The 24,914-nt window shown below is 41.3% G+C and overlaps 12 protein-coding genes across 12 annotated transcripts; 6 read left to right on the top strand and 6 right to left on the bottom strand.

The window, feature by feature from the left end:
• Positions 1 to 768: 768 nt before the first annotated feature.
• NEPG_02489 (cysteinyl-tRNA synthetase) lies at positions 769 to 2,388 on the top strand (the record flags this gene model as incomplete). Its single annotated transcript, XM_013204862.1, has 1 exon — positions 769 to 2,388. One exon carries the CDS (start codon positions 769 to 771, stop codon positions 2,353 to 2,355), a length of 1,587 nt encoding a protein of 528 aa, XP_013060316.1. The 3' UTR covers positions 2,356 to 2,388.
• NEPG_02488 (uncharacterized protein) lies at positions 2,384 to 2,921 on the bottom strand (the record flags this gene model as incomplete). The annotated part of the gene is made up of 1 exon (XM_013204861.1): positions 2,384 to 2,921. The coding sequence occupies one exon, from the start codon at positions 2,919 to 2,921 to the stop codon at positions 2,394 to 2,396; it is 528 nt and encodes a 175-aa protein (XP_013060315.1). The 3' UTR covers positions 2,384 to 2,393.
• An 893-nt stretch (positions 2,922 to 3,814) lies between these two features.
• On the bottom strand, positions 3,815 to 4,347 carry NEPG_02487 (uncharacterized protein). The gene has a single exon (XM_013204860.1). It carries the CDS (start codon positions 4,234 to 4,236, stop codon positions 3,838 to 3,840), a length of 399 nt encoding a protein of 132 aa, XP_013060314.1. The 5' UTR covers positions 4,237 to 4,347; the 3' UTR covers positions 3,815 to 3,837.
• Positions 4,348 to 4,498: 151 nt separating this feature from the next.
• Positions 4,499 to 5,509, top strand: NEPG_02486 (uncharacterized protein). Its single transcript, XM_013204859.1, has one exon. It carries the CDS (start codon positions 4,589 to 4,591, stop codon positions 5,243 to 5,245), a length of 657 nt encoding a protein of 218 aa, XP_013060313.1. The 5' UTR covers positions 4,499 to 4,588; the 3' UTR covers positions 5,246 to 5,509.
• A 105-nt stretch (positions 5,510 to 5,614) lies between these two features.
• Positions 5,615 to 6,889, bottom strand: NEPG_02485 (uncharacterized protein; the record flags this gene model as incomplete). The annotated part of the gene is made up of 1 exon (XM_013204858.1): positions 5,615 to 6,889. One exon carries the CDS (start codon positions 6,887 to 6,889, stop codon positions 5,744 to 5,746), a length of 1,146 nt encoding a protein of 381 aa, XP_013060312.1. The 3' UTR covers positions 5,615 to 5,743.
• A 32-nt stretch (positions 6,890 to 6,921) lies between these two features.
• On the top strand, positions 6,922 to 8,168 carry NEPG_02484 (uncharacterized protein; the record flags this gene model as incomplete). Its single annotated transcript, XM_013204857.1, has 1 exon — positions 6,922 to 8,168. One exon carries the CDS (start codon positions 6,922 to 6,924, stop codon positions 8,074 to 8,076), a length of 1,155 nt encoding a protein of 384 aa, XP_013060311.1. The 3' UTR covers positions 8,077 to 8,168.
• NEPG_02483 (uncharacterized protein) lies at positions 8,138 to 8,862 on the bottom strand (the record flags this gene model as incomplete). The annotated part of the gene is made up of 1 exon (XM_013204856.1): positions 8,138 to 8,862. The coding sequence occupies one exon, from the start codon at positions 8,860 to 8,862 to the stop codon at positions 8,218 to 8,220; it is 645 nt and encodes a 214-aa protein (XP_013060310.1). The 3' UTR covers positions 8,138 to 8,217.
• Positions 8,863 to 8,940: 78 nt separating this feature from the next.
• NEPG_02482 (uncharacterized protein) lies at positions 8,941 to 10,260 on the top strand (the record flags this gene model as incomplete). Its single annotated transcript, XM_013204855.1, has 1 exon — positions 8,941 to 10,260. One exon carries the CDS (start codon positions 8,941 to 8,943, stop codon positions 10,210 to 10,212), a length of 1,272 nt encoding a protein of 423 aa, XP_013060309.1. The 3' UTR covers positions 10,213 to 10,260.
• A 177-nt stretch (positions 10,261 to 10,437) lies between these two features.
• On the bottom strand, positions 10,438 to 20,274 carry NEPG_02481 (uncharacterized protein; the record flags this gene model as incomplete). Its single annotated transcript, XM_013204854.1, has 1 exon — positions 10,438 to 20,274. The coding sequence occupies one exon, from the start codon at positions 20,272 to 20,274 to the stop codon at positions 10,450 to 10,452; it is 9,825 nt and encodes a 3,274-aa protein (XP_013060308.1). The 3' UTR covers positions 10,438 to 10,449.
• A 26-nt stretch (positions 20,275 to 20,300) lies between these two features.
• On the top strand, positions 20,301 to 21,136 carry NEPG_02480 (uncharacterized protein; the record flags this gene model as incomplete). Its single annotated transcript, XM_013204853.1, has 1 exon — positions 20,301 to 21,136. One exon carries the CDS (start codon positions 20,301 to 20,303, stop codon positions 21,048 to 21,050), a length of 750 nt encoding a protein of 249 aa, XP_013060307.1. The 3' UTR covers positions 21,051 to 21,136.
• Positions 21,115 to 22,524, bottom strand: NEPG_02479 (uncharacterized protein; the record flags this gene model as incomplete). Its single annotated transcript, XM_013204852.1, has 1 exon — positions 21,115 to 22,524. One exon carries the CDS (start codon positions 22,522 to 22,524, stop codon positions 21,388 to 21,390), a length of 1,137 nt encoding a protein of 378 aa, XP_013060306.1. The 3' UTR covers positions 21,115 to 21,387.
• A 14-nt stretch (positions 22,525 to 22,538) lies between these two features.
• On the top strand, positions 22,539 to 24,895 carry NEPG_02478 (uncharacterized protein; the record flags this gene model as incomplete). The annotated part of the gene is made up of 1 exon (XM_013204851.1): positions 22,539 to 24,895. One exon carries the CDS (start codon positions 22,539 to 22,541, stop codon positions 24,729 to 24,731), a length of 2,193 nt encoding a protein of 730 aa, XP_013060305.1. The 3' UTR covers positions 24,732 to 24,895.
• Positions 24,896 to 24,914: the final 19 nt, after the last annotated feature.

Raw genomic sequence — 24,914 nt, 5'->3', positions numbered from 1 at the left:
ATTTAAGTAGTATTTTATTATATATACTACTTAATATTAACTAGACAGCATATTCTTTTTATAGAATTATTTTTTATGATTAGCTATTATTAGAGTTTACAATTTATTTAATTGCTAGCTTGTATTTATAATCTGTAGCTTTGAACCTTCTAGTTTAACATTTTTCTTCCTAAATCGCTATTTGGTGGTACAATTTAATTTTAAGCTTAAACAGTCATTTTGAATCTATGTGTAAGCACTGCTAACACAACAGTCATACACGTCGATTTAAGCATTTTTATGTTATCAGATGTATAAAACAATTAAATAGTCAGAAATTCAATCCATTATTTATGCTACTACTACTGCACAGTGTGTATTATAAGGGAGTTTAACAACAAACGAAAAATATGTGCGTATAATTTTATTTAAAGCACTTCTAGAATAAAAACTTTATAAATTAAAACATTAGCTATTGATTATAAACATATAGCACATTATATACTCTCTTTTCTAGAAATATCATAAATTTATTAATATTACTGCCCTGTCTTTAAGGTATAAGTTATAGTAATATTGAGTTAAAAATTAGAAGCAATTTGCCTGTGCATGTTTGCAGTGTAGATTATATATTTATGCGAAGTTTAGGTATAGACAATGATTAATTTATGCACGGATGATTAAAACTTTTAATTTTGGCCATTAGTTCTTTTACGGACAAATGAAATATGATTAAGAGTGGAAAATTAATTTCGGGTTATTTATACAGAATTTCTTTTATTTGTAAATATGTCAGGCAGGACAGTAGAAGGGACAAGGAGCCAAAATAAGCTTAAAATATACAACACAATAACAAAGCATAAAGAAGAATTGAAAATAGAAGGGTTCTTCTTTAAATGGTACACATGTGGTCCAACTGTATACGACTCGGCACACATTGGGCATGCTCGTAGTTACATTACACTTGATATAATTAGAAAAACATTGGAGCGATACTTTGGGTATAATATAACATATATAATGAACATAACAGACATTGACGACAAAATAATAGTCAAAGCAAATGAGTTCTTAAACAACCTTCCAAAAGATATAAGCGAAGAATTTAATAAACTTTCAATTAAACTGGCAGAGGATACAGAGGAGCAGAAAAGAATTCATATGGCAACTAGGGCAGTCAGCAGAAAGTTTGAAAAGGAGTTCTTTGAGGACATGGCTGCACTTGGGGTTGATCTTCCTAACTATACAACGCGGGTTAGTGACTATGTAGATGAAATAATTAAATTCATTATAGGAATAGAGGAAAGGGGGTATGCTTATGAGAGTGAAGGGTCTGTATACTTTGATGTACAGAAGTACAGAGAAGCATATAAGTATCCGCTGATGTGCAGTGCATCCACCCAAGAAGATCAGCAGAGTCTTTTAGAGGAGGGAGAAGGCAAGCTAACATTAGGGCAGAAGAACAGAAAGGAAGACTTTGTGTTGTGGAAGGCCAGCAAGAAAGGAGAACCGGCGTGGGCATCCAAATGGGGCGCTGGCAGGCCAGGGTGGCATATAGAGTGCAGTGCAATGGCATCAAACATAGCTGGAGGGCGCATTGATATGCACTCTGGTGGGATTGATTTGATGTTCCCACATCATGACAATGAAATTGCACAGTCTGAAGGGTACGGGCTAAACAACTGGGTTGGACACTTTTTGCACACAGGGCATCTCCACATTGAGGGAATGAAAATGAGTAAAAGTCTGAAGAACTTCATTAAGGTAGAAGAGCTTTTGAAGAAGGGAACAGCAAGAGAGCTGAGGCTGATGTTTATTCTTCAGCGATACAGCGGTCCAATGACGTACAATGAAGAAAGTCTGGAAAGAGCAAAAGTAATGGACAAGAAAATATTCAGATACATTTCACTGCACACTGCATGCACAAAAACTGACTCTATTAATGCGGTTCATCCATTCACTGATGCAGAGAAAAGCATTATGGAGGAGTTTGAGAACACTGCAATGGAAATAGACAAGGCCATCAAAGATGACTTTAATTTCCCAAAGGCACTAAAATTTGCTGTTGAGCTAGCCAGTATGGAGGCAAAAACTAATGTTAAAGAGATCCATCAGCAAATTGCTATGTACTTAAGAAGGCTTATGCATAACATAGGGCTAGAAGCAGAAGAGGAGGCCAGTACATCTGACCAAACAGGCCTTATCGAATTAATTGGCTCATTTAGAAATAAGATAAGAGATCTGACTAAATCATCATCTGATAAAAAAGCTTACTTCGAAGCATGTGATGCTGTCCGAAAAGAGATGGAAGAAAAAGGATTTGTGATTGAAGATGGAAATGGTCAGGCAGCATCTTCTCTCCGAAAAAAGTGCTAGATGCACCATATAAACACTAAAATAAATTCTGGGTTTATTTACTTTCCGAATGCATAGTCTACTTCAAAATCATCCATTTCTTCAAAGTCCTGTGGCTCTAGCCGGTCTGACTCGGCTTTGTCAGGAAGTTCTTTGAGAAGTATTTTCCCCAGCTTGTTTTGGGTTTTTATAGTATTTATTTTCCCACAGGCCTTGCATCTTTGTTGGATGTGCTTTCTATTTGCATCAGTGAATAAAACAGTTTCTGGATTTCTTTCACATGATTTGCAAAGTATGAACTCTTCTATAAATTTGAATATGCATGCCTGAACCTTCTCTGCTGTATGAGACCCATTTATAATGTATTTTGCATTTACTTCGTCTACGCTTGAAAGAGTCCCTAAATCATATGACAAGTACTTTGTAATGTGTTTCGGGTCTCTGTCCAGACTTCTGGCGATTTCTTCTATATTTACCAAAACTGTCTTTATTCCATTCCCACGGCCTTCTATCTTCACTTCTATCTCTGGCATTTTGTACCGATAAAATGCATCTTCTGAGTTACGATCGATGTTAATGGCCTTCATTCAAATTAAAAAAATGCGGGCCATGTATACCGAAAAGAATATTATTACATGTAAGACATAAAATCCAGAAAATTTACAAGTAATACTCTTCTATTATATTTAAAGATATTCCAGAGCACTTCAGGTTACATCGGGGTATGCCCCCTTATAACATAAGATAATCTATTTTACTATTTGTTGTAAATTTTCTGAATTTCTAGCTGTTTCAGTGCATTCCAGCTCCACTAGAAGAATTTATTAAAAATATCCAGAAAAATTACCAAAAACAGATAGAGAGAAACCCCCCATTGGGTACTATGCCTTTTATGCAGCTATATAACATCTATGTTGAGGGATTTACTTTAGGTTAAGTAAATTCTAACTATTGCCGAATTTACGACTTATTATTGCTGTTCTCCTATATTATTTTTTTATTAATTTCGAATTAAATACTTTGGCTCGTTATTTTTATTACTGTGCAAGCCTCAACTGATTAAACATCTATTTAACCATGATCACTAAATTTCGGGTAATATAAAAACAACCGAAAATATAAATTCTTTTATTTTTTGATAAAACGCATTGCGTACACCTGAAAACAACTCAGGAATTGATATATTTCTAAGAGAAATTCGGGTTATTTGGGTAGAGTTGAAGTTCTGTTATTAAAAAAGCCCCATGTATTATTATATCTCTATTCATTTGACAGTGGTATATTCTAAGGCATTAACAAGCCATTATATCTATTTATAGATGGCACAAGTAAAAGCGTTCTACATTAAAATCTTATATTTATTGGCATTTGTATGTTCGTATCTGCTTAAATACATTGCTTGCGCTTTAAAGCAAATAATATGGCTATTGCTAAATACTTATAGAAAATAGCTATTCTCTAAAAATGCTTAATAATAGAGTAAGATTTTTGCAATGAACACTTCTAGCTAATGACGGTTTTAACAATCTCCTCCATTATATCTTCACACAATTTGTCTTTAGACCGAATGTCATCAATGGTTTCTTTTACTTCTTGGATAATAGATTCTTCTATTCTGGCAAGATCTTCGTTTGTGCTTTTGAAGTACTTTTTCACATCCTCTACTTTCTTTTTAAGAAGCTCTTCTTCATATTCTTTGGCTCTTTCTATTGTTTTCTGTTCTAACTGGTCTTTTTCTTTACGAGCTTCCTGTATTAAGTCCTGCGCCTTCTTTACCTCTTCTGCCAGCCTCTTAATGCTTTCTGTGTTCATGAAAAAATTAATTGCGCCCCCAGAAATATACACAGCCTGCAACAGAAAGTGTGGCTGGATTATGAAACAATCCCAAATAATATAAATCATGTTTGGCCAAAGCCTAGAGGTATATCTGTGTTATATTATTATAGGATCTATATAAAACTTTGAGTTTACTGTTTTTATAATATTCTGTAAGGTATGGTGCACTTGTAAAGCATACCCAAAAAAGCATAAAATATACTTCGAAATTAAATAAACAACTTAAATTTTTGGCAAACAGCCTAGTTCCTCTTATACTGCTGGAGTATAGATGTGAAAATATTTAATATTTGTTTGTTTGTGCATGCTATGAGAAGAATGATATGCAAGAGAAACATACAAGACAAAGATTCGAGGATCCATCCAAACAGTTTATTTATGCTTTGAATTATATCTAAAATATTTTCTGTAAGAAGCCATGACAAATAATCTCTCATTAAGTCAGAAGGAAAAGGAGAAAGAAGCAGAGAAAAAGGACAATCCGGCAAAGCCAGAAGAAAAAGACTTTTTAAAAATATTCGACCTTGTATGCATTGGCGATTTAAAGAATTTAAGAAATGCATTATGCGTATATGAAATAAGCCAAGGCAAAGTATTTGATCTTAAAATAGTAAACAAGTTTGGAGTATACCTAATACACTCTGCGGCCTACTATGGCCAGAGAGAGGTAGTGCAGTTTCTTCTATCGGCAGTAAGCGAAGCGGAGGAGAAAGACATGGCTCTTTTTGAAGCAGTTACTTCTGACAATATTTCATTTGAAAGCAATGATGCAGACAATATTTCTACAGCCAGCTCTTCAATTCTTCCTGTAATATTTGGGCATGCGAAGCCCAGTACGTGTTTTATAAATTGCCGGTCTTTAGATCATAGCGCAACTCCCCTTCACTATGCAGCTCTTGGAGGGAATAAAAACAATATCATTCTGTATTTGCTTGCGTGTGGAGCAGACCCAAGGCTGAGGGACAGCAGGGGAATGACTGCGCAGGAGCTAGCCAAAGAGCACGGCCACAAAAAAACCGAAAGAATAATTAGTAAGTATGTTAGAACAATAAATCAAAAAATGGATCTATTATAACCGGTCCAAATATAAATCTTAGCAATAATTGCATTTTTGTAGAATATACTACTACAGCCGCTAAACACCCACCACTGCATATATACATAATATATGTTCGGGTATAGTTAAAATCACTGAACGCACAAGTTATTTTCAGACGCATTATAACAACTGGACTTTTTACAAAAAGCTCTATAAATAGTTTGTTTTATTATTTATTTATCTACTTGCATAAATAACAGACTGTTTTCCGTTTAAATAAATGTCTTATAACACAATCCAAACCACTCAGAGCCTATGGGCTGTTTATACTGAGTATATGCTGAATTCACTATAAAATAATATAAAATATAGTGTATAGTTGCTTAAAACATATTTATTAGATATTGGTGGATGGAATAAAAATATGACAGAATGTTAGTATAAGAACAGTAATAATTTTTTCTAAGTGTATTTAGCTATTGTATAGAAGTTAAAGTATCTAAGCATGGGTCTCTTAATAGTTGCTAGGTAGTTTTATATCATAAACTCTTTCTTTTGCACTTCCATGATTAAGTCAAGAGCAGATGCAGTTTCGCATGGGTCTTCCCCATATCCGCACAGCATATGACAAATCCCTGCATCATTAGTCATGTGTTGATATGCTGTATAGGCATCCTGCGCGCTTAAATATGAGGCAGCAACCAGTCCATTCTCTTTCTTTTCTATTTTGTCTATTTCACCATATCGAGAAAGTTCCTGTTCTAGCTTTGACTCATTTACAGATCGTCTATCCACTTTAAGAAGAATAGTTCTAGTCACACCTCGGTATGCTAAAATTGGCGCAATATGCGGCAGTGGCTGTACCTTTCCCGGCCCCAGCTTAATCTGCATTCCTCGTATGCATACGGAAAACACATGCGAATACTCGATAAAAGCAGCAGCAGAAACATAACTAAAAAATCCAACAAATGCACACTTTTTCTCTTGAATCAGCTTAATCATAAAAACTCTTCCTCCCTGCACCACAGACAGTATTTCAGATGGAGTTGTGTCTGCTGGTATATTCCCGAAATATACAGTTCTGTTGTTATACTGCGCTATGTCATCTGCCTCGCCAGATCCGCACTTGTCCTTAGCAAAACAGGACTTAACATTCTTGAACAAGCTGTCGTCTCGCACACTCACCACAAACTCAATTGCAGACGAGAACGAATAAAACTCAACGTATGCCACCTTTCTGTCTCTCATGTGTTTTAGTGACTCAACTACTCCATACTTCTCTGCCTCCTCGCGTATAAACTCCCCCGTCATGAAGTCATCTAGATTCGACAGCATAACATTCCTGGTTCCTCCTGCTGCGTGCGCTAAATGCAATCTCTTTCTTTCCTCATCTGAAAGATTTGTTTCAACTGGGCACACCCGGATTTTGCAGCCTTCTAAAGTTACTTCACTTCCCAACTTCTTCCACTGGTGGTATAGTTCATAATATGAGAAGAACGTAATATAGACCAGCGTATTTTCTTGCTGGATAGACAGAACGTCTGTTCCTTTTATTAGTGATAGAACAGTGGTCAGATTCGTTTTCTCTGGCACGTCGCTGAATAACAGAACTGTATACCGCTGCATCTCCTCTGGTGATTTATTTGCTTCATCTGGCTTGCTTTCTTTTATTCCGGACATGGTCTTAATGGTTTTTTATATTTTTTAATTACATGAATATGTATAGGCATGAGGCATATCTGGCCGTATACATTACAGCACTTGCTGGTATCTGTACGGCAGACTTTATAGATGGAAAGAATCTTTATGGATCCTTGGTCGGAATGGTTGAAAGTAGGGTATACCACTTTTTACTGTCTTTATTTTTTATTGGGTCGCTATATGTCTTTGGCAAAGCACTTGTTTCATTTTCACTCGGGAGCCTCAGTGCACTGGAAAAGGAAGGTGTAAATGAGAATGGAATACGATATCTTGGAAATACATGCCTAGTAATAACCTTGTTTGCTGATAATATAACCATTAAAACCGTCGTGCTGTTTGCGTTTGTTTTTGGGCTGAAGTCTCTTCATTGGTTGGTTGGCTTCCGGATAGAAGCACTGGAGAAAAGCGGAACAACCTATGATAGAATAGAGAGAATTGTTGGTCTAGTGGGCTTATTGTTTTTTGTGGATGGAATTTTGGCCTATCGGTTTGTGAGTCTTATGTTTAGCTTACCGGGAGTCTCCATTCTCTTTGCATTTGAGTTCTTTACGCTATTTGCGTATTCAATTAGGTCCCTATACTCTCTATCTATTCTCCATTACAGCTCCAGCTCAATAATTGAGGACAGAGTATTCCTTCTATTTTATGGCGATTTTGGCTTCTGCCTAGTCAAGATATTAGCTAATATAATATGCCTTGTTATAACAACAATGTACTTCCGAATGCCAATAAATCTACTGAGAGAGGTAGTGATTGCTATAAAACACTTAGTCTCAAAAACTCGATCTATGCTGGCATATAAAACGCTCATCACACTCTTAGAGAAGTGTCCTGATGTAAAGGGGGATGATCTGGGGGCAGATAAAATATGTCTTATATGTCATGAGGAAATGAATATTGGAAAGAAATTAGACTGCGGCCACGTTCTTCACATGGGATGTTTGAAAGAGTGGCTGCACCGGCAACAGGCATGCCCAGTGTGCCGGAAAGAAGTCCTCGTAAAGCCCGAGGCAGAACCAGCCAGCAGTGGAGCTACAGAAGAAAGCGGGCAAAATACACCAGCAGAACAAAACAGCAATGTTTCTTCTATTGTAAGAGTTCTACTCAATGGACACTCTGACGAGTATGAGGGAGTTCCTGTTACTCTGAATAACCAGCAGCCGTAGGTTATTTACACTACATTCTGTGATATGTTCTCTGTAGATAAATCATTAAAAAAAGTCTTTGGTGATAAGTGCACTATTTATTGCAATAAACTACATATCTACATTATTCTCTTAGAATACCGCCGGGCATACCTCGAAGCTTTAGTTTGTTTTCTGTATTTTCTTTCTTTCTTTTTTCTCTCCTTCTTTCATAACAGACACTTTTCCAAAAGATTCGTAGCGCAGAAGGCTTTGGTTAAGACTTTCTATGCGATTCTGATATATATGTGCTTGGCACTGCTGGAGCTCTGCCGGGTCTTTCTTTTGTTGGTCCTCTGGAGATTGCAGTATTTCTTTTATCCGAGCCAGTATGCTTTCTCTGATATAGAATATGAAGATGGTGAGTATTTCACCATCTGGGAGGGAATGTGATTGGAATAGATCAGCTGCATATATTTCTGGCTCGTTTTTTATTGGTAATTTAAAGCAGACTTTGTCTTGGATGTGTAAATAATTGAGTATCTTAAAGTCTAAAGATATACTTAGTCCTGGTGCATTTGGTAATTTTGAGAATCTCTCTATTTCTGTCGAGTACTTCTTAATCTGTGCGAGCAGGTCTTCATAGACACGAATCGCCGAAACATTTGACTTTGGATTAGAGCTACTGTCTTTTTCCAACCCAGGAAGAAATGGAAAGACAGAGGTGATAAAGTACTCGGGAGTGTATTTTTTGCCGTGTATAAAGAATAGCTCACTTGCATGCGGTGTACATTCATTAGCTCTTGCTCTCACAGGAAGTAATTCCATGGATGCAAAGAAAATAATATTGAAGAGTCTTCAGTGATCAGTATGTAAATAGACGGGTCTATTTGTATATTTAAACCAATGCAAGATAGGGAGAGTATAATGAGCTGGACAGATGAATATGCTTCTCAGCATATGGAAAGTCTGAAAATAAAGCCAATCAATAACTTACCCCTTATGGAGAGTTCAGTTGAGATAAAAAAGAACAAAGCCCCCATCAAAGAACGCGTGGGACAAATATGTCAACCAACCCGGATAGTATGTATTATATACAGATCGATTAAAGAAGAACAAGCCAAGTGTTTTAGGCTTTGCTTTTTATGTGATGGAAATAATTTATGCGGTATGTGCAGATGTACGCCCAAATGTTATGAAGATAAAGAGGAAGTGGCAGATGAAGTTTCTTTTATCAATGCAAGAAAGGAAAAAGAGCACGAAGACTGTTTGCTAAGAGAAGAAGGATTTTTAGGCCAGATGCCATCTGATGAGCCATCTTCTCCTTACACTCTGTGCAGGAAGTGTTCTCATATGAAAGAGTGGCCTATTGTTTCTGTTGAAGAGAAAATGTGTGTTGTTAAATTTGTTTCAATTAGAACTGCTCTGCTTTTTTATCAATCACATAAATCTGCGTTTCTTCTATCATTTGGTGTAGACATGCGAGCGCCTTTGAGGATTTCTGTCCCAGAGAAAAATATACAGCTGCAGGCGCTTGAGAGAGCCTTTTCAATTAAAAAAATGGAAATCACTGAAACTGTTTTTGACTGCGGGAGTGAGCAGGCACCAAGAGAAACAAGAATAAAAACAGGAATCATCTCTGTAAATGAACAGGAAAAGTCGCAGGAATTTATTTCCATGGCAAGTGGAAGGCACTCCAATGTTGTTCTACAGGGAAGGATTCGCGGCATGACACAGGAAAGTCTTTTGTCTTGCATTTCAGCGCTTACTTCTCCAGAGTTCATCTATCTTGCTAAGCACAAGTATGGTACATATGTTATTCAGCTGGTGGTCAGCATGGTAAAGAATCCGTCTTTGATGGAGGAGGTGAAGAAGCACATCTTTCCATACTCTTCAGGGCTTCTACAGCACGAGATAGGAAATTATGTGGTGCAACGGATTATTTCATATGATGCAAGGTTTGTGTTTGACTGTTTTATGAAAGACTTTAAGAGAATTGTTAGCAGTAAAATAGGATCGCGTGCCTTTAAAAACTGTATCAAATCATTCCATTTATACAGAAAGGAAATAATACAAATTTTGTCAAGTGAGTTCCTTGAGTCTCTCCCATTTGAAGAGCAGAAGGTGATTCGTGTGGCGCTCAAAGAAGTATTTTTTTTAAACAGCAAGACCAGCTAAATAATTCTTTAAAATAAAAGTGTACAATAAGAAAAATAAATGAAGACTTAAAAATGCAAGGCGTAAATAATATTTATTTTTAATAAATTACGACTAGTCCACATAAAATAAATCTAAATTTATACAAGCAGATTTATACAGAAATTAATTAGATCTAGTTACAATTTCAGCTACTAAATATACTGATGCATACTGCCATGTTAAAACAAGAAATAATGAATTTAAACCGTTTATTATTTAGTTATCTGCTCTTCTTGCAAGTCTAAGAATGTTCTTTAACTCTCTGCAGAACACAACCTCAAGCAAATTGTCTTCATCTACTATGCAGTATGGTATAGCAAGTGTATCTAAATATTTTCCAATAACCACTTCACCGACTACAGCCTTGACTGTTCGCATTTCCTTAATAATATCACCATTGCCTACAAGTAGCAACAGAGTATTAGAGAGTACACCGGTGGAAACCGAGCTATCATAAAACAGACCGTCACTTATGATTATGTTATATCCGTGCTTGTACTCATCGTTAAACACCCAGGAAATTCTTGTTTCTTTATCATTAAAAGTAAGTCCTTCAATTAGTCTGCGCATGTCCTTGTGCGGGTGCACGGTGCAGCTGAAGGTGTGCAGTTCAAATGGCACATTCAGTAGGTCTAAAGAGTTTGTTATGCTTGTAAGACTTTTTACGAGTGCATCCACTATGCTCGAGTTCTTTATACTTCCACTGTTATCCACAAATATTCTGATGAGATATTCCCTGCCTTGATTTTTGCTCTTTCTCATCCAGATCCGGTTCTTCTGCCCATCGCTTGCTATGTAAGATATGATTCTCTTCATGTTCAGTCTTCTTCCGCTGATGTAGTCGCCTTCATACGCAGACTTTTCATTCTCTTCAAGAACCACACTTAGCTGCTTTGTCAGCTCTGGGTTGGTAATGTGCTTGATTTTTTCGTAGTATGCAATTGGGTCGATGGACTTTTTGGCAGGTCTTTCAAATGGTGCTTTTTCTGGAGCCTCTGTTTCTGCCGTCTCTTTGTACTCTCCGGTATAAAGCGCTTCTTCTACATCCTCTGCGTTTTCGTTTATTTCATCGCCTTTATCAACTGCAACTTCTCTTTCTGCGCCTTCTCCTTCCTCATTGCCAACCATTTCATCAATGTTTTCCTGGTCATTGAACAGCTGCTCTGGGTTGACTTCTACTTCTGCTATGTCGTACTGCTTTACGTTATTTTCATACTCCTCGCTTTCATACTTTTCAATGGATACTTCCTCCTCGCTACTTTCTTCATCTCCTGTCTCCAGGGCAATGCCTTCAAGAGACTCCTCTTCAAGCGAGCAGTTGTCTTCTACCTCCTCCAAGTCATCCTTATTAAACTCGCCGCCTTCTTCATCGCACATTTCCATGTCTTGTATGTTCAGCTCTTCTGGCTCCTCTGGATTTTCTGGGTTGTCTTCAACATCGATTTCCTTTACATCTTCATCCTTTCCTTCACCACTTTCGCTTTCTTCTGCGGGTTCTTCTTCTTCTCCCTCGCCGCTGCCTTCATCTTCATCCTCTGCTTCGTCCGTGGCATTTGTGTCTTTCTTGTTCTTCTGGTTAAACTCCTCTTCATTATCAGAGACAGAACCATTGTCCACTTCAATATCAGACTTGTCCTCAGCACCCGCGGTCTTCTGGACCTCTCCTGCATTCTCACAGTCGACTCCGTCCTCTTCATCAATCTCCTCACTCTGCATGTCTTTTTCTCCTTTGTAGTCATCGCCCACCTCTTCCTCTTTCTTCAGCTTCTCTGAGATGTTCTTTTCTCCATCTCCCAGGCGCATGCCCGCGTCCTCTAGCTCATCAATCAGGCCATCTAGCCCATCTTCCTCATCGTCTCCACAGAATCCAAATGTCATTAGCTCAAAGAATAGGCCAAGAGAAACAAGAATGAGTCTGCGCTCTGATAAGTCTGCCTGCATAGAGTAGTTAAGTAGCTTAATGGTCGTGTCTGAAATACGCGTTGCAATCTGGAAGTGTATGACAGGGTCTGCACGTAGCACAGCAGTGCCCACGTGAACTATCTTTGCAAGAACAATGTGCTCATCCTCTGTTCCATCAAATACGTGCATGTAGAAGTCCTTTGCGCCAATAATCCCTATTCTGGAAATACCGGCAGGCATCATAACAGACAGTTTCTCAAAGAGAAGATAAAGCGCACGCAGTTTGACACTCATGCTCTCCTTCTCCAGGCACATCTTTTGTCTTTCTACCTCCTTTGCCATGCACACATAGCACTCTTCGCTGCCACAAGCACAAGTTAAAGCAACTGACCGATGGAATAGCTGCGGCTTTATTACAGAAATAATTGGAGCAAGCAGCCCTTCTAAGCTTTCCTTTATAGCCTCGGCCTTTATAAGAATTGACTTTTCGCGGATAGGAACTAGTGTGCCGTCCGTTTTCATCTTTATTGACAGTGCTGTTTCTATTTCCTTTATAAGGCTCTTCACTGCTTCTGTCGTCTTTTCTCTTTTGCGGTGCACACACTCTAGGTATGGAAGGAAATATACAAGAATATTGTTTATCTGGTACTGCCCGCCGGCGCCCACCATTTGCCGAATGATCTCAACACGCTTCTCCATGTCCCCCACAGTAGATTGTAGCAGGAATTCTTCAATTGCATATACTATGGCAGTGCTGCTATTTTTTGTATCCTTCCTATGCAGTGCACTGAACAGGTGAAGCAGCCATGCGCCCTGGATCTCTGTATACCTGCCTATATTATACGATCTGTGCTCTGTATACAGCTTGTATATTGCATGCCGTGCGGTGTTTAAAGGTGTGCTCAGTATGTTTATGTGAATTGCGTTTTCATTTAACAGGTCAAGTTCTGCAGCAATTTTCTGGGCAGGAGTGGCGATGTGTGCAGCTCTAAGCGCTCCAATGCTTTCCATCAAGTACTCCTTCGCACCATCATCCTCTCCCCAGTCATGCTTCTTTCTTCCGGTTAGGTTCTTTGCATTTTTCACCTCTAAGTGCACCTGGTCAATTAACTCAACAATTCGCGGACTAATAGAGACTGTGTGGTATGCTTTCTTTTCAGATATTGAAAGATCAATCTGTGCACTGTGCAGAATGCTTGCTGCAGAAAGAATTTTGTCTGTATTAGCAGATAGGTGGTACTGTGATACGCCACTAACAAACTCTTCTGGTAGGTCTTTGGCAAATGAATTTTCTGATAGAACAAGGCCACATAGTGAAAATATTTCTGACTCGTCGACTGCCTCTTGCGAAAATACTCTCCAAAGAACCTGCACACATCGGGAGTGTAGCGGCGTAAGAGAAAGGAATGACGAGTTGTTCTTTAAAAGCACTTTACATACTTTTGAAAGACCGCTCTCTGCAGTGATAGTTGAGTCACATGCTTCAAGCGTGGCCAGTCCTATTTCAGAGACATTTATCACCTGTTTCTTCTGCGCAATTCTCTCTATTCCACTCTTCAGAAGGGCATATGAGAAGCACTCCCAAAGATCTGAGTACTTGTGCATGTCTCTTCTTATCAAAGAGAAAGCAAGCAGCTCTGGATACTCTGCAGTCATTGCATCCTTTATTACACCCTGTAAGTAATAGGCAAATCGTTTAAAGTTTCTTTCCCTTCTTTTCTCGCGGATTTCATTTAGTCCTTTTACCACAGGGAGGGGAGGATACACCAGACGCACTCCGTACTTGTACAGATAGTAGTTCTTCTTTATCTGCCTCAGAGCACACTCCACGCGCATTTTGCTTTGTTCCTCAATCTTCTGTATCTCAAGGAAAATAAGAGGGTCTATCCCATACTGTAGGCATGCGCTGAGTAGCTCATTCAAGGCATCGTATGCAGATGGCGTAGTCTCCAAGTCTGCGATTTCTCTTTCCAGCTCGCCAGAAAGGCCATCTAGAAGTAGTGCTATCTCTTGAACAATTGGCAGGTTTTTAAGCGAGTTAAATGAGGTCCTTCCCGTAGAAAAGACAGCTTCAACTAGCTTTATTCTAGCCATGCGCACAGAAGCCTCTTTTCGTGATAAAATGGGCATGTCCATCGCTTCAAAGTATGCGCGCAGTGCGCTCTCGCCACTGTCAACTTTATTCTTAAGCAGCATTAACCGATTAAGCACATCTAGTGGCTCGGGTGCACTCCCAGTGGCTGCTTTAGCAGTACTATCTAAAGTGCTCGTGCTGTCTTGCGCAGTGCTGTCTTTGCTTCTTGCAGTTCTGCCCTTAGCAAAGGCTGCGCATATTTCATACTTCTCTTGTAAGGATTTGTGTAGCTCTGTGTTTCTGTAGACTTCTCTGTACTCTGGGTCTATGCTGTGCTCTGCCAGATTCTTTATAATCAGCGGGAGAGCCTCCTCCATCTGCTCGGGCGTGCCTATATCAAGCAACTCCTTCTCCAGGCCGTTCTGTGCTAGATCTCTCATGTAGTGCAGGATACTTTTCTCATTCAGATAGTTCTTCAGGCCCTCTTCTCTTTTAAGATCCTGCAAGTCATCTAGCGGCAGAAGTGCTCTCAGCCCGGTATCATGCACTGTGTTGTAGTCAAGCACTTTTCTTGCCTGTATGTGCGCATGCAGTAGACCAGACGAGATTCTCTTTTGCTTTGATGTACTAAGCCTCTTTGCAGTTTCTGTGCTGTTCATCTGCAGAATCTTTGCTAAGTCTACCATAGAAAGAGTTGCAGGGAGATTCACCTGGACAGACCGGTTGATCAGTGCAGGAGAAAGTTCTTTGGCGCTCTCTGCAAGTGTAAATATAAACCTGGTATTCGGGTGGGTGACCACTCTTCGTATCTCACTGCCTCCTTTCTCGTGTATTTCCAGTGACCCTCCCACTTCAAACAAACTGTTTAGCCGATCTATCACGTCGTTCTTCACTAAGTTAATATTCTTTAGCAGGATAATCGATCCAGTCTCCACTGCCTGTATAAACGGAGAGTCTTCCCACAGGAACGGCATGCTCTTCTCTTTATCCTGCGCCTTCACATACTTCCCAAGAAACTCTGCTGGCTCCATGTCTTTATGGCATGAGAGCGCGCAGAGTGGATTGCCAGTGATTGTGGCAAAGAACCGTGCAAGTCTCCCTTTTCCTAGAGGGCCTTTAATGATACATGGCCAGCCGTGCACCATTCCGTTTATAAGTGCCTCCAGTGCAGGGATACTTCCGTGCGTTATCACATATTCTGGGTCAAGGCCTACATCGCATGAAATACGCGTGCTGCCTACCTGCAGTTCTGTCTCTGTTGCGTGGTATGCCATCTCCTCTCGGTCTAGGCCGGTTGTGCACATGGCATGGTCTAGTTTAACAGAAGGAAGGTACTCCCCAGCATAAGACATAATAGCACTACATGGCGTCTCTAGATTGATTAGCTGCTGTGTGTATGGAATAAGATGCGGCTTTCCTGTTGCCATGTGTCTGAGGCAGTCTCTTAAGTTAAGGCTATACCGTGCTCTATACTGAAGAATTCTGTTGATAAGTGCTTCTGCCGCCTCTGCGCTCTGAATCTCTGCTGGCCTTGGTGCACACCTCATGATAATTCTTAGATCGTCCTCTGTGAAGGCCTCCCTTGAAATTCGTATGAAACGGCTGAGGAATGACTTTGGAAGAAGCTTTCTTCCATCGGTCCTGGATACTTTCGGGTTCATTGTTCCAAAAATAACTGTCTCTGGGTGCAGATTGACAGATCCCATTTCAGGCACAAATATTCTTCTTCTATAGTCAAGGCATCCATTCAGACCCTCCAGCACACTCTGTGTCGCCAAGTTTATCTCATCAATAATGATCCAGTCGCCTCTTGTGATTGCTCGAATAAACTCACCCTCTATGAACAAAATGCCTTTGTCTGTTGGGGTGTTTCTTCCGGTCAGGTCTGCCATCTCCGTCTCACTGCTTAGATTCACACGAGTCACACGCTTTCCCATCCGCCGGCCTATTTCCTCAATAATCTTTGTTTTTCCGGTGCCCGGTGGGCCCTCCAGAAGCAAATTAAATCTGCAGAAGAGGCCCTGCACTATTCTGTATAGAGTGCTCTGAACAGAAGGCGGAGCAAATGTGTATGTGCTGCTAGATGTGCTCGCACTCTTCTGCAAAATAAATGGGTGCACTCCAAAGGACTCTTCTGTATCAACAACTTCTCCAATGGACTTGCTAGGTATCTGGCGGACCAGTTCTATTCCCATGCAGAGTATCTGTGTGATTGCCTCTGCATCTGCATTATGTAGGTCTATCGGGTAGTTGGACACGTATCTTGCCAGTACCTCTGCCTCACGGGCACTGTCTATTGTCACTGCAGTTATTTGCAGGGCTTTATGAAGTGCTCTGTAGTACAGGGATGCTCTGTCTTCATCTGCAGGCAGGCCGTACTTTCTTGTGTAGAAAAGGAAGTAGCTTACTGCCTCTGCGTTGCTTGACAGCTTATCCATGTATATTGTGGTTAGCCTGGTGGAAATACTTTTACTCATCTCTCTCTTTCCATGGTCATCTCCTGGGTTCATTGTTCCAATGATTCTAAAGTTTGGGTGTGCCCTTATGTGCCGCCCAGTCTCGTGTACTCGCACTGCTCGGTCATCGAATAGCTCGTTAAGAGACTCCAGAACAGAGTCTGGAACCAGGTTAATTTCGTCAATTATCAGTGCACTTCCTTCTTGCATGGCAACCAGCAGAGGCCCGTCTTTCCATGTGAATCTTGGTGCGGTGGCATCTGGATTAGAAGAGCCTTCAGCACTGGTGTGCCTGGGCGTCTCTACATACCCACCAACAAAGTCAGAAAGTTCTATGCCAGCGTGCATGCCAATCACCGTGCAGGGTGTCTGCATTCTGCGAGATATGTACTCTGAAAGATAGGTCTTTCCTATCCCCGGGGCACCTACCAAAAGAATGTTCTCCTGTGCTACCCACGCAGCCTCTATCTTTCTCAGTGTGCGAGTAACGCTTGGTGTAAGTAGAGGGGCAAGTGGGTCCTCTTCCATGGGAACTGAAATGGCCTCTGCGTACGCAGCTGAAGTGAATGCTTTCTTGAAGGTTTTTTCAAAGTGCGTGCATATGATGCTTTCTATCTTCTGTCTTTCCTCTGGTGCACGCAACTTTTCCGTTAGAATAAGCATTGTATAATAAAAGAGCCTTTCTTCAGAGCGCGCCATTCTGTCAATGAACGGTGCTTGCACCTCCTGTGTGAATCGGCGAAGGATCTTCATGAGCTCTCTTAGTGTAATATACTCATGGGATCGGTTGCACGTGAGAATCCGCAGATCTTCATATATATCCAGAAGGACTTTTGTGAACACTTTTCCTGCGCGCATCCCGTGCAGAACCACTTCCAGCTCATCCCTGCTCTTTTCCTCTACATACAGTTCAATGAACCTGTTCCGGAATGCTTTGCTCAGATGCTTTCTGTTTCTGTAGTCTGCAGACTCAGCGGGGTTCTGCGTGGCAAAAAGTGCAAACTCCGGGTGTGCCTTGATTACCTCCTGCGTTGCTGGAATGAAAAGTTCTCTATTGCTGTCCAGCAGCCTGTTCAGAGATTCAAGTACTTCTGTTGGGGCCAAGTTCAGCTCATCAAGAAGAATCCAGTGGCCCTTACGAACTGCTGTTACAAGAGCACCCTCCTTATACACAAACTCTGCTTGATGTGCATTGCCGGCCTTGGCGCTCTCTGATGGGCACCGTCGCTTGGTTTGCGGGCTAGCTTCTTCTGCATCTGCTTCACGTACGCCACTCTGTGCTGCATCGGCTACCCCAAAAGTTCCAAGATACTCTGTTATATCCGTGTGCTCGTGATTGTTTATCCGGACAACCTGCTTGTTCTTGGTCTGCGCTATGTACTTTATAAGAGAAGTCTTTCCCACTGAGGTAGTGCCCTCTAAAAGCACAGCAGTCCCTGTGGATATAGCAGACTCAATCTCAGATATATATGCTTGCACCTGCGGCGTGATAATGTACGACTCGGTTGACTGGTATGTCTTTGTCTCTCTTTTTCCCTCGGGGAAGATAGTCTGCAGCAGCTTTCTTCCAAGCACTTTGTGGCTTATGCACAGCTGTGTGAGGAAGTTTACTTCTATTCCCTCCACCACAGAAATATTCTTCATCTTCAGGGTTCTAATCAGATTTCGTATTCCAAAGAGCGCTGCGCGGTTACTCCCCGTTCTTAGCCCGTGGTTTTTTGCCATTTGCTTTATTTCGGTATAAAACTTCACAATATTCTGTATCTCTTCCTGCGTGCGGTCCTTTCCGTATCCCTGCGCCACTGACAGTATATCAGCGGGGTATCTGTCAATCTCATCTATCCAGTGATAGAGTGTTCTATCCATTTCTATGTTCTTCTTTCCATGGTCATCCCCTGGGTTCATGCACTGGAATATAACTGTTCTTTTGTCAATCGGAACAACAGCACCTCCCTCCTCTATAATAGACAGCTGCCCTCTTTGGATCGCTGTGTTAATGTATCTAAGAGTTGATGCGGGCGCCAGGTTACTCTCATCTAGAAGTATCCAGTACCCGTACAGTGCAGCCCGAACTAACGGACCCTCCACGAATATGCATATGTTCTGCACGCCTGCCTCGCTCCTTCTGAGCAGATCGAGTGCCTTCTCCAGCCTGGATATGGCGTGCGCCTTTTCAGAAGAAGGGTTGGCCGTGCTCTGTGCAGCAAACTTCTGAAGCAGGTCTTCTGCTGTGTCTGTGATCACGTCAATTCTTCTCTCCTCCGCAGCCTTGTCAACCTCTTGCAGGAATGCATTGTTCTTCTCTTCGTTGAAAAACAGCTCAAAATATCCCTGAATTAGGTCGTTGATGTGCAGAACAAGCTGCTCAGATGTAGCAAACTGGTAGGCCCCCAAAAGATCAGAAATATCAGTGTCTTTTGAAAGGTTCACACAAAGCATTTTCCGGGCATCCTTATACCTTGCTGTAATTAGAATCTTTCTACGCTCAAATATCTTCTGCACTGTGGTGGTTTTTCCAGTCCCCGTCTCACCAATGAGCAAAAACGAGTTTGTGGCGGACAGGCCCTCTAGAATGCACAGAATAAGGCGGACTGCAGGAACTGTCAGCACATACTCTGGCTCGCTTAAGAGGCACTTGGTTGCATCGTACGCTGCTTTCCCCCAGGCCGACTCGACATCCTCGCACCGAACGCACATCATGTCTCTGAGCGACTCTTCCTTTGCATCTCTCTCGCATGGAGACACGCCAGATAGAAGAATATCACAGAGTATTCTATATAGCTCAGTACGCGCGTGAAGAGGAGTTACCTCTGGGGAAGTTATATTTCTGACTAAAATTTGCTCGATAATCATCTGCAGCTGATAATATATTTTTGTTCTTTCTTCTACCTCCTTGCTTACACATTCTATCTCGTATGAATCTGCATAACGGGAAATTGCCAGCAGCACTGTAGAAACAATATTCTTTGCTGACTCCTCGGTGACCGTGTGTGTATTTGGCACACTTTGTATGAGTGCCTGCACAAGTTTATTTGTCAAGACCCCGGTGCTTTTTTCCTTCACCGGGTTTTTTGTTTCTGTTGTATTCTCTTTGTTTTCAGGTGTCTCCCTTACCATCTGCATGGGATACGCCAGGCCTCTGTTTGAGTCCGGTGAGTAGTCCTTAGAGAAAATAAACAGCTGAAAGTTACAGTGCGGTGCAGAGCTAGTTCCGGGAATGGCCCCATACTCTGACACAATGTAATTAGTGATCGGATTCTCTTTCTCTTTGGAGTTCACAACAAGCCAGTGCCCGCTTTTCATAGCACGGACAAGCACTCCCTCCCTCCGCACAATATCTCTTTCTTCTATGTGCATCTGCTCAACCAGAGTGGAGGTGTCTTGTATGTCCTCTGCATCTATCTCTATAACCAATATGTTCTGCTTGCGCGCTGCTGCGTAGAGGATTTCTTTTGCCTTTATCGTATTTGGCATCTCCACGGGCACGCACAGCCTTCTAACTATTTCATACTCCTGCGAAAACTGGTCTATCTCCTCTGGTGATCCCAGGGAAAAAGCCTTTCTCTCCTTTTCTTCCAAGTTCGGTGTTTCCGTTGTAAATGAATTCATGAAAACTTCTGTAAAAAAATATATTTATGTCGGACAGAGAGTACATAGACTCTGAGGGATATTCGAACAGTGACTATTTCACGGACGATGAAAATTATGACTCACAGGATGCATCTGATCAGATGGCGTCAAGCGGAAACATGCCCGAGCTATTCACTGTGCAGACAGGGCCGTGCGAGGGCGACTATGATAGAATCGATTTGCTTATCAGACAGGCCAAAATGCTTAGCCCGAGTGTATCCGAAACACAAAAAGAAGCACTATTTGCGCACATTGTGGCGCGGTCTGAGGCTGAGGGGATAGAGACAGATCCGTGGATTACGTCATTTTTCTCTGTTCTAAAGTATCCAGAAGCAAAATCTATGCTGCTTCCAAAGGTTGACGCCGCTATTCGAAAGCTGCCAGAGTACGAGGAGATGGATATTCTCATTTCAGCAAGATTTGCAAACGTCCCAGAGGAGATTATGTATGAGATGTATGAGGCATTCCCTGCCGCATGCATGCACAGCAAAGACCAAAAAATCCTTCTGCTCTCTTTGGAAAGGCCCGTGCAGAAGGAAGAGGAGGCGGAGATTAAACGGATCTTCCCGAAATTCAAGTTCACAAATAGTGGAAAGCTATTCCCAATACACACAGAAGAGATCTTTTTAATTTTAAACAATGAAAAGCCAGCCTTCAGCTGCAGTGCAATAGATGATATAACAATCAAAGGATATATTTTAAACAAAGAAAGAATAATTGCATTTATTGAGGCAATGAAAGTGTATTACGCATAGTACACCAATTAGTCTGCATGACAATTTTTCTAAATCTTAGCACTCTTTTATTGCTCCATTAGAAGTTCCGTTAGAAATAAACTGGTTCATAGGATGTTTGTTTATATTTTACTACTTAACTGCACACCGTGCATTAGCATATATCTGCAATAATGTTCGGGCTGTCTGTTATTGCGTATATCACCAATCAAACAGATACTCTGTTACATTTTATGTGCGAAGTAGGTCTTATTTAAATTATATTTCGAAATCAGCATGTGCTTTTTACATGTTATGTAAGCATTTTGGGCTTAAGAGCAAAAGTAAGCAGAGATTTTATTTTCTGTGTTTATTCTCTTCATGGTAGTAATTGTGACATCTCCTGGCGAACATCTTCTATATCCTGGTTGGTTATATCTCGTATCTGCTCTAGCATCTTTGATAGGCCTAGAGCAAGTGCATCTTTAATGGGAAGAGATGCTCTTTCCTCTGGCGTAATAAATTCATTTAGCTGCAGTATAAGCTCATCTGGGCGAATTTCATCCAAGATGGTTTCTGGCACAACTATTTGCACTTTCTTTTCCAGAACTCCCGGGCTTTCTGTTACACACAGCATGGCTGGGCTCTCAGTTGCCGCATTCTCTGCGCTATTTCTCTGGTCTGCCGAGGAAATGGGGGAAATGCTCTCTCCTGGGCTAGAAAGAGGCCGATCTTTCTTACTTGCCGATGCATGTACCTCTTTTTCGCTCTCCTGGGATATTTCAGGAGTGGATGCTTGTTTATTTGGCTCTTTTTCTGCATACAAAAGATTCTTCTTAGGAAGGCTTCCGCTTGTCATTACATGTGACCAAGATGGTGTGTGTATTTCTATATTATTGCTGGATAGTTCATTTAAATCGATAACGTATCTTGTCTCCTGGAGCGCATTCACTTTTCCTTTTACAATTTGGCATGAGAAATATTCTTTTTTATTCAGTTTATTTCCGCGGGCTTCTTTCTCAATTTTAACCTCTTCAGCGCACGTGCTGCTGTGCCACATGTGCAGCTCATTAATGCGCTGTGCGGTCTTGCTGAAGATTTGGCTAGCTATTTTACAATTAAATCCGCAGTTAAAGCAAAATAAATGTGGCTGATTGGGATCTTCTATATTATACAAAAACACTCCACTTGCAGCTAGAAACTTAATTGCTTTCATGGCTATCCTGTGCTGGCCATACTTGAAGGACCGGGTTCTTGCCTCTGTTGTGTCTAGATTGAATAGAATGCACTTTGGCGAGTGGATTCGGTGCTCATGATATGGAATATCGGTCCGGTCCCACCCATCCAGTGCTTTATTACAGAAGTGGCAGATCACTCCGTCATTAGACCCTCCCACCGCATCCCTTGCGAACCCGGCGTGCGCAAGTGTTTTGATGTCTTGGAATGAACAGCTCCATCCGAATGTTTCAAATGTCTGCACCCGGGACTCGAAAGAAGTAATCTTTTCTATTGACATATGACAAAAAAAATATGCGAACAAATTATACAGTGGAAGCAGTTCCGTACGAAATGGACAAGGATCGGGCTCGGGCATACATGGTGCCAAACTGCCTAAGAGAGTCTCATCTAAAGCCGGGCCAGCACGTAAAGATCACTGGGCCCTGCAATGAAACTGTGCTGAAAATCATTCCAAAGTTTGATGGGGATGAAAACGCAGTCTATCTGCCGAGGGAGGAAATAGTGCACTTGGGTGTACGTGCTGGGGACCTTGTGACGGTAGAAAGGGCTGGCTTAGACCACCCTGCGTGCACTGATATGGTTGTTGTTTTTAAGAAGATGCGCAAGACTGTGGAGAGGCTTGAGTCTCTTCGGCTGATTCTAACCGATAAAAGGATCCTTAAGAACGGAGAGACGGTTCTTGGAGGGCACATAAGAATAAAAGAAGAAATAGCAAAAATAACTGAAGAAACAAAAATAAAAATAGAAACAGAAGAATCTGCAGTCTTTGCTGTTGGTCTGGAAAAAGAGGTCGATAGGCTTAAAGAGTTTATTGATAATGCACATTTGGAAGAAAAAGGCATGCTAAGCAGCACTTCTGTTTTAGATGTATCGCGCAGTAGAGAGAGCCAGTATCTGAGAGCGCCAAAGGGCATACTCGTGTCGGGAGATACAGGCATGGGAAAACGAACACTTTGCATGTATGTTCTGCAAGAGGCAGGAAAAGACTGGGTGCGAGTGCATGGGAATAAAGCAAAGGCAATAGAGGATGCATTTGAGTATGCAAAGCTGAATGAGCCGTGCACTGTCTGGATAGATAGGATCGAGCGGCACTTAGAAGAAAAGAGCACAGAAACTGTAACCACTATAGAAAGGATTATGGAGGAAATATACCGAGATAGGAGACGAATAGCAGTAATTGCTACAACTAATAGTTTATCCGAAATTCCCAGTGAGATAAAAAGTGCATGTGTTCTGGACAGAACAATTGCGCTGCATGCCCCAACCCTTTCCCAAAGAAAAGAGCAGATCGTGGCCGGAATAAAAGAGCATGCGGCATCTACTGGATGCCAGATTAAAGAGAAAGAAGTTGATGCTGCTGCAAAGCGTACCGCGGGCTTTACGCGGGGAGAGCTATTTTTGCTTATTCGAGACACACTTTTCACAAAAGATATGCAGATAGAAAGAGCAGCTTGTATAGAGAAAGCGCAGGAGACAGTGCCAATAGATGAGTCTATACGCGCACTATCAATTATAGAGAAAACCCGGAAATGCGATGGGATGTGCATGGATCGCCTTATGCGGTGCATTGTACGAACTATTCCCAGTGCATCAGACGGCGTGCCTGCTGAAGTGCCAGACATTCGGTTCACATCAATTTTCGGCCAGGAGATAGCTAAAGAAAAGCTGCACGAAACAATTATCTGGCCTTTACTACATAAATCACTCTTTGAAGAGGTGGGTATATCTCCGCCAAAAGGAGTTCTTCTATATGGCCCGCCTGGCTGTGGAAAGACACTTATTGCGCAGGCGCTGGCGAATGAAAGTGGGTCTGTTTTTCTGTCCATCCGCGGTCCAGAGATAATGGGGAAATATGTTGGAGAGAGCGAAGAAAGAGTGCGCAAGGTATTTGCAAGTGCACGGGCGCAGGTACCATCTATCATATTCATTGATGAAATTGACTCTATCGCACCACACAGAGAATCCGATGGTGGGCAGGTGGACAAAAGAGTTGTCTCTACTCTTCTGACAGAAATGGATGGTGTGGGCGGCGCAGCAGGCGTGTTTGTTCTTGGTGCAACAAATAAGCCCTGGAGCATTGACAGTGCGCTTATGAGGCCGGGTAGATTTGACTGCCATGTTCTTGTAGACCTTCCAGATGCAGAAACCCGAAGAGAAATAATTCAGAATAAGCTTAGAAAAATGCTTGTAGCCATCATCAAGTGGGGTGTGAATGAAAATGCTGTCCGTGAGTTTGAAGAGTATCTAGCAAATCGTACTTCTGGGTTTACTGGGGCCGAATTAACTGGAATGTGCGCAGATCTGTCCATGTGTGCGCTTAGATTTAAAATTCAGACCCCCGCGTGCACTAGTGAAACCATAGAAGAAGAGCTACTTAGACGCCTTAAAGAAGTCGCGAAGAAAACCATGCCTCGCATTCCTAAGAAGGAAATAGAAACATTTAGAAGGTTTGCGAGCGATCCCATGAGCTTTGGGCAATATTAAAAGAAGTCGCATACACCTCGATTCATGGAAGTTTATAATAACTGTGTGATTGGACTTTTGAGGTTTGTGACTCTAAATGCAATAAGCATGCAGAAAGAAAGATCAATTAATATATGACAGATCCTTTATGGAATAATAAAATAAATTTCGGGTTATTTCGGGCTACAGAGGATAAAGAATTAA

This window comes from Nematocida parisii, assembly GCF_000250985.1.
Source record: "Nematocida parisii ERTm1 unplaced genomic scaffold supercont1.8, whole genome shotgun sequence".
Classification (NCBI taxonomy): domain Eukaryota; kingdom Fungi; phylum Microsporidia; genus Nematocida; species Nematocida parisii.
This window is presented reverse-complemented; position numbering and strand designations above follow the sequence as displayed.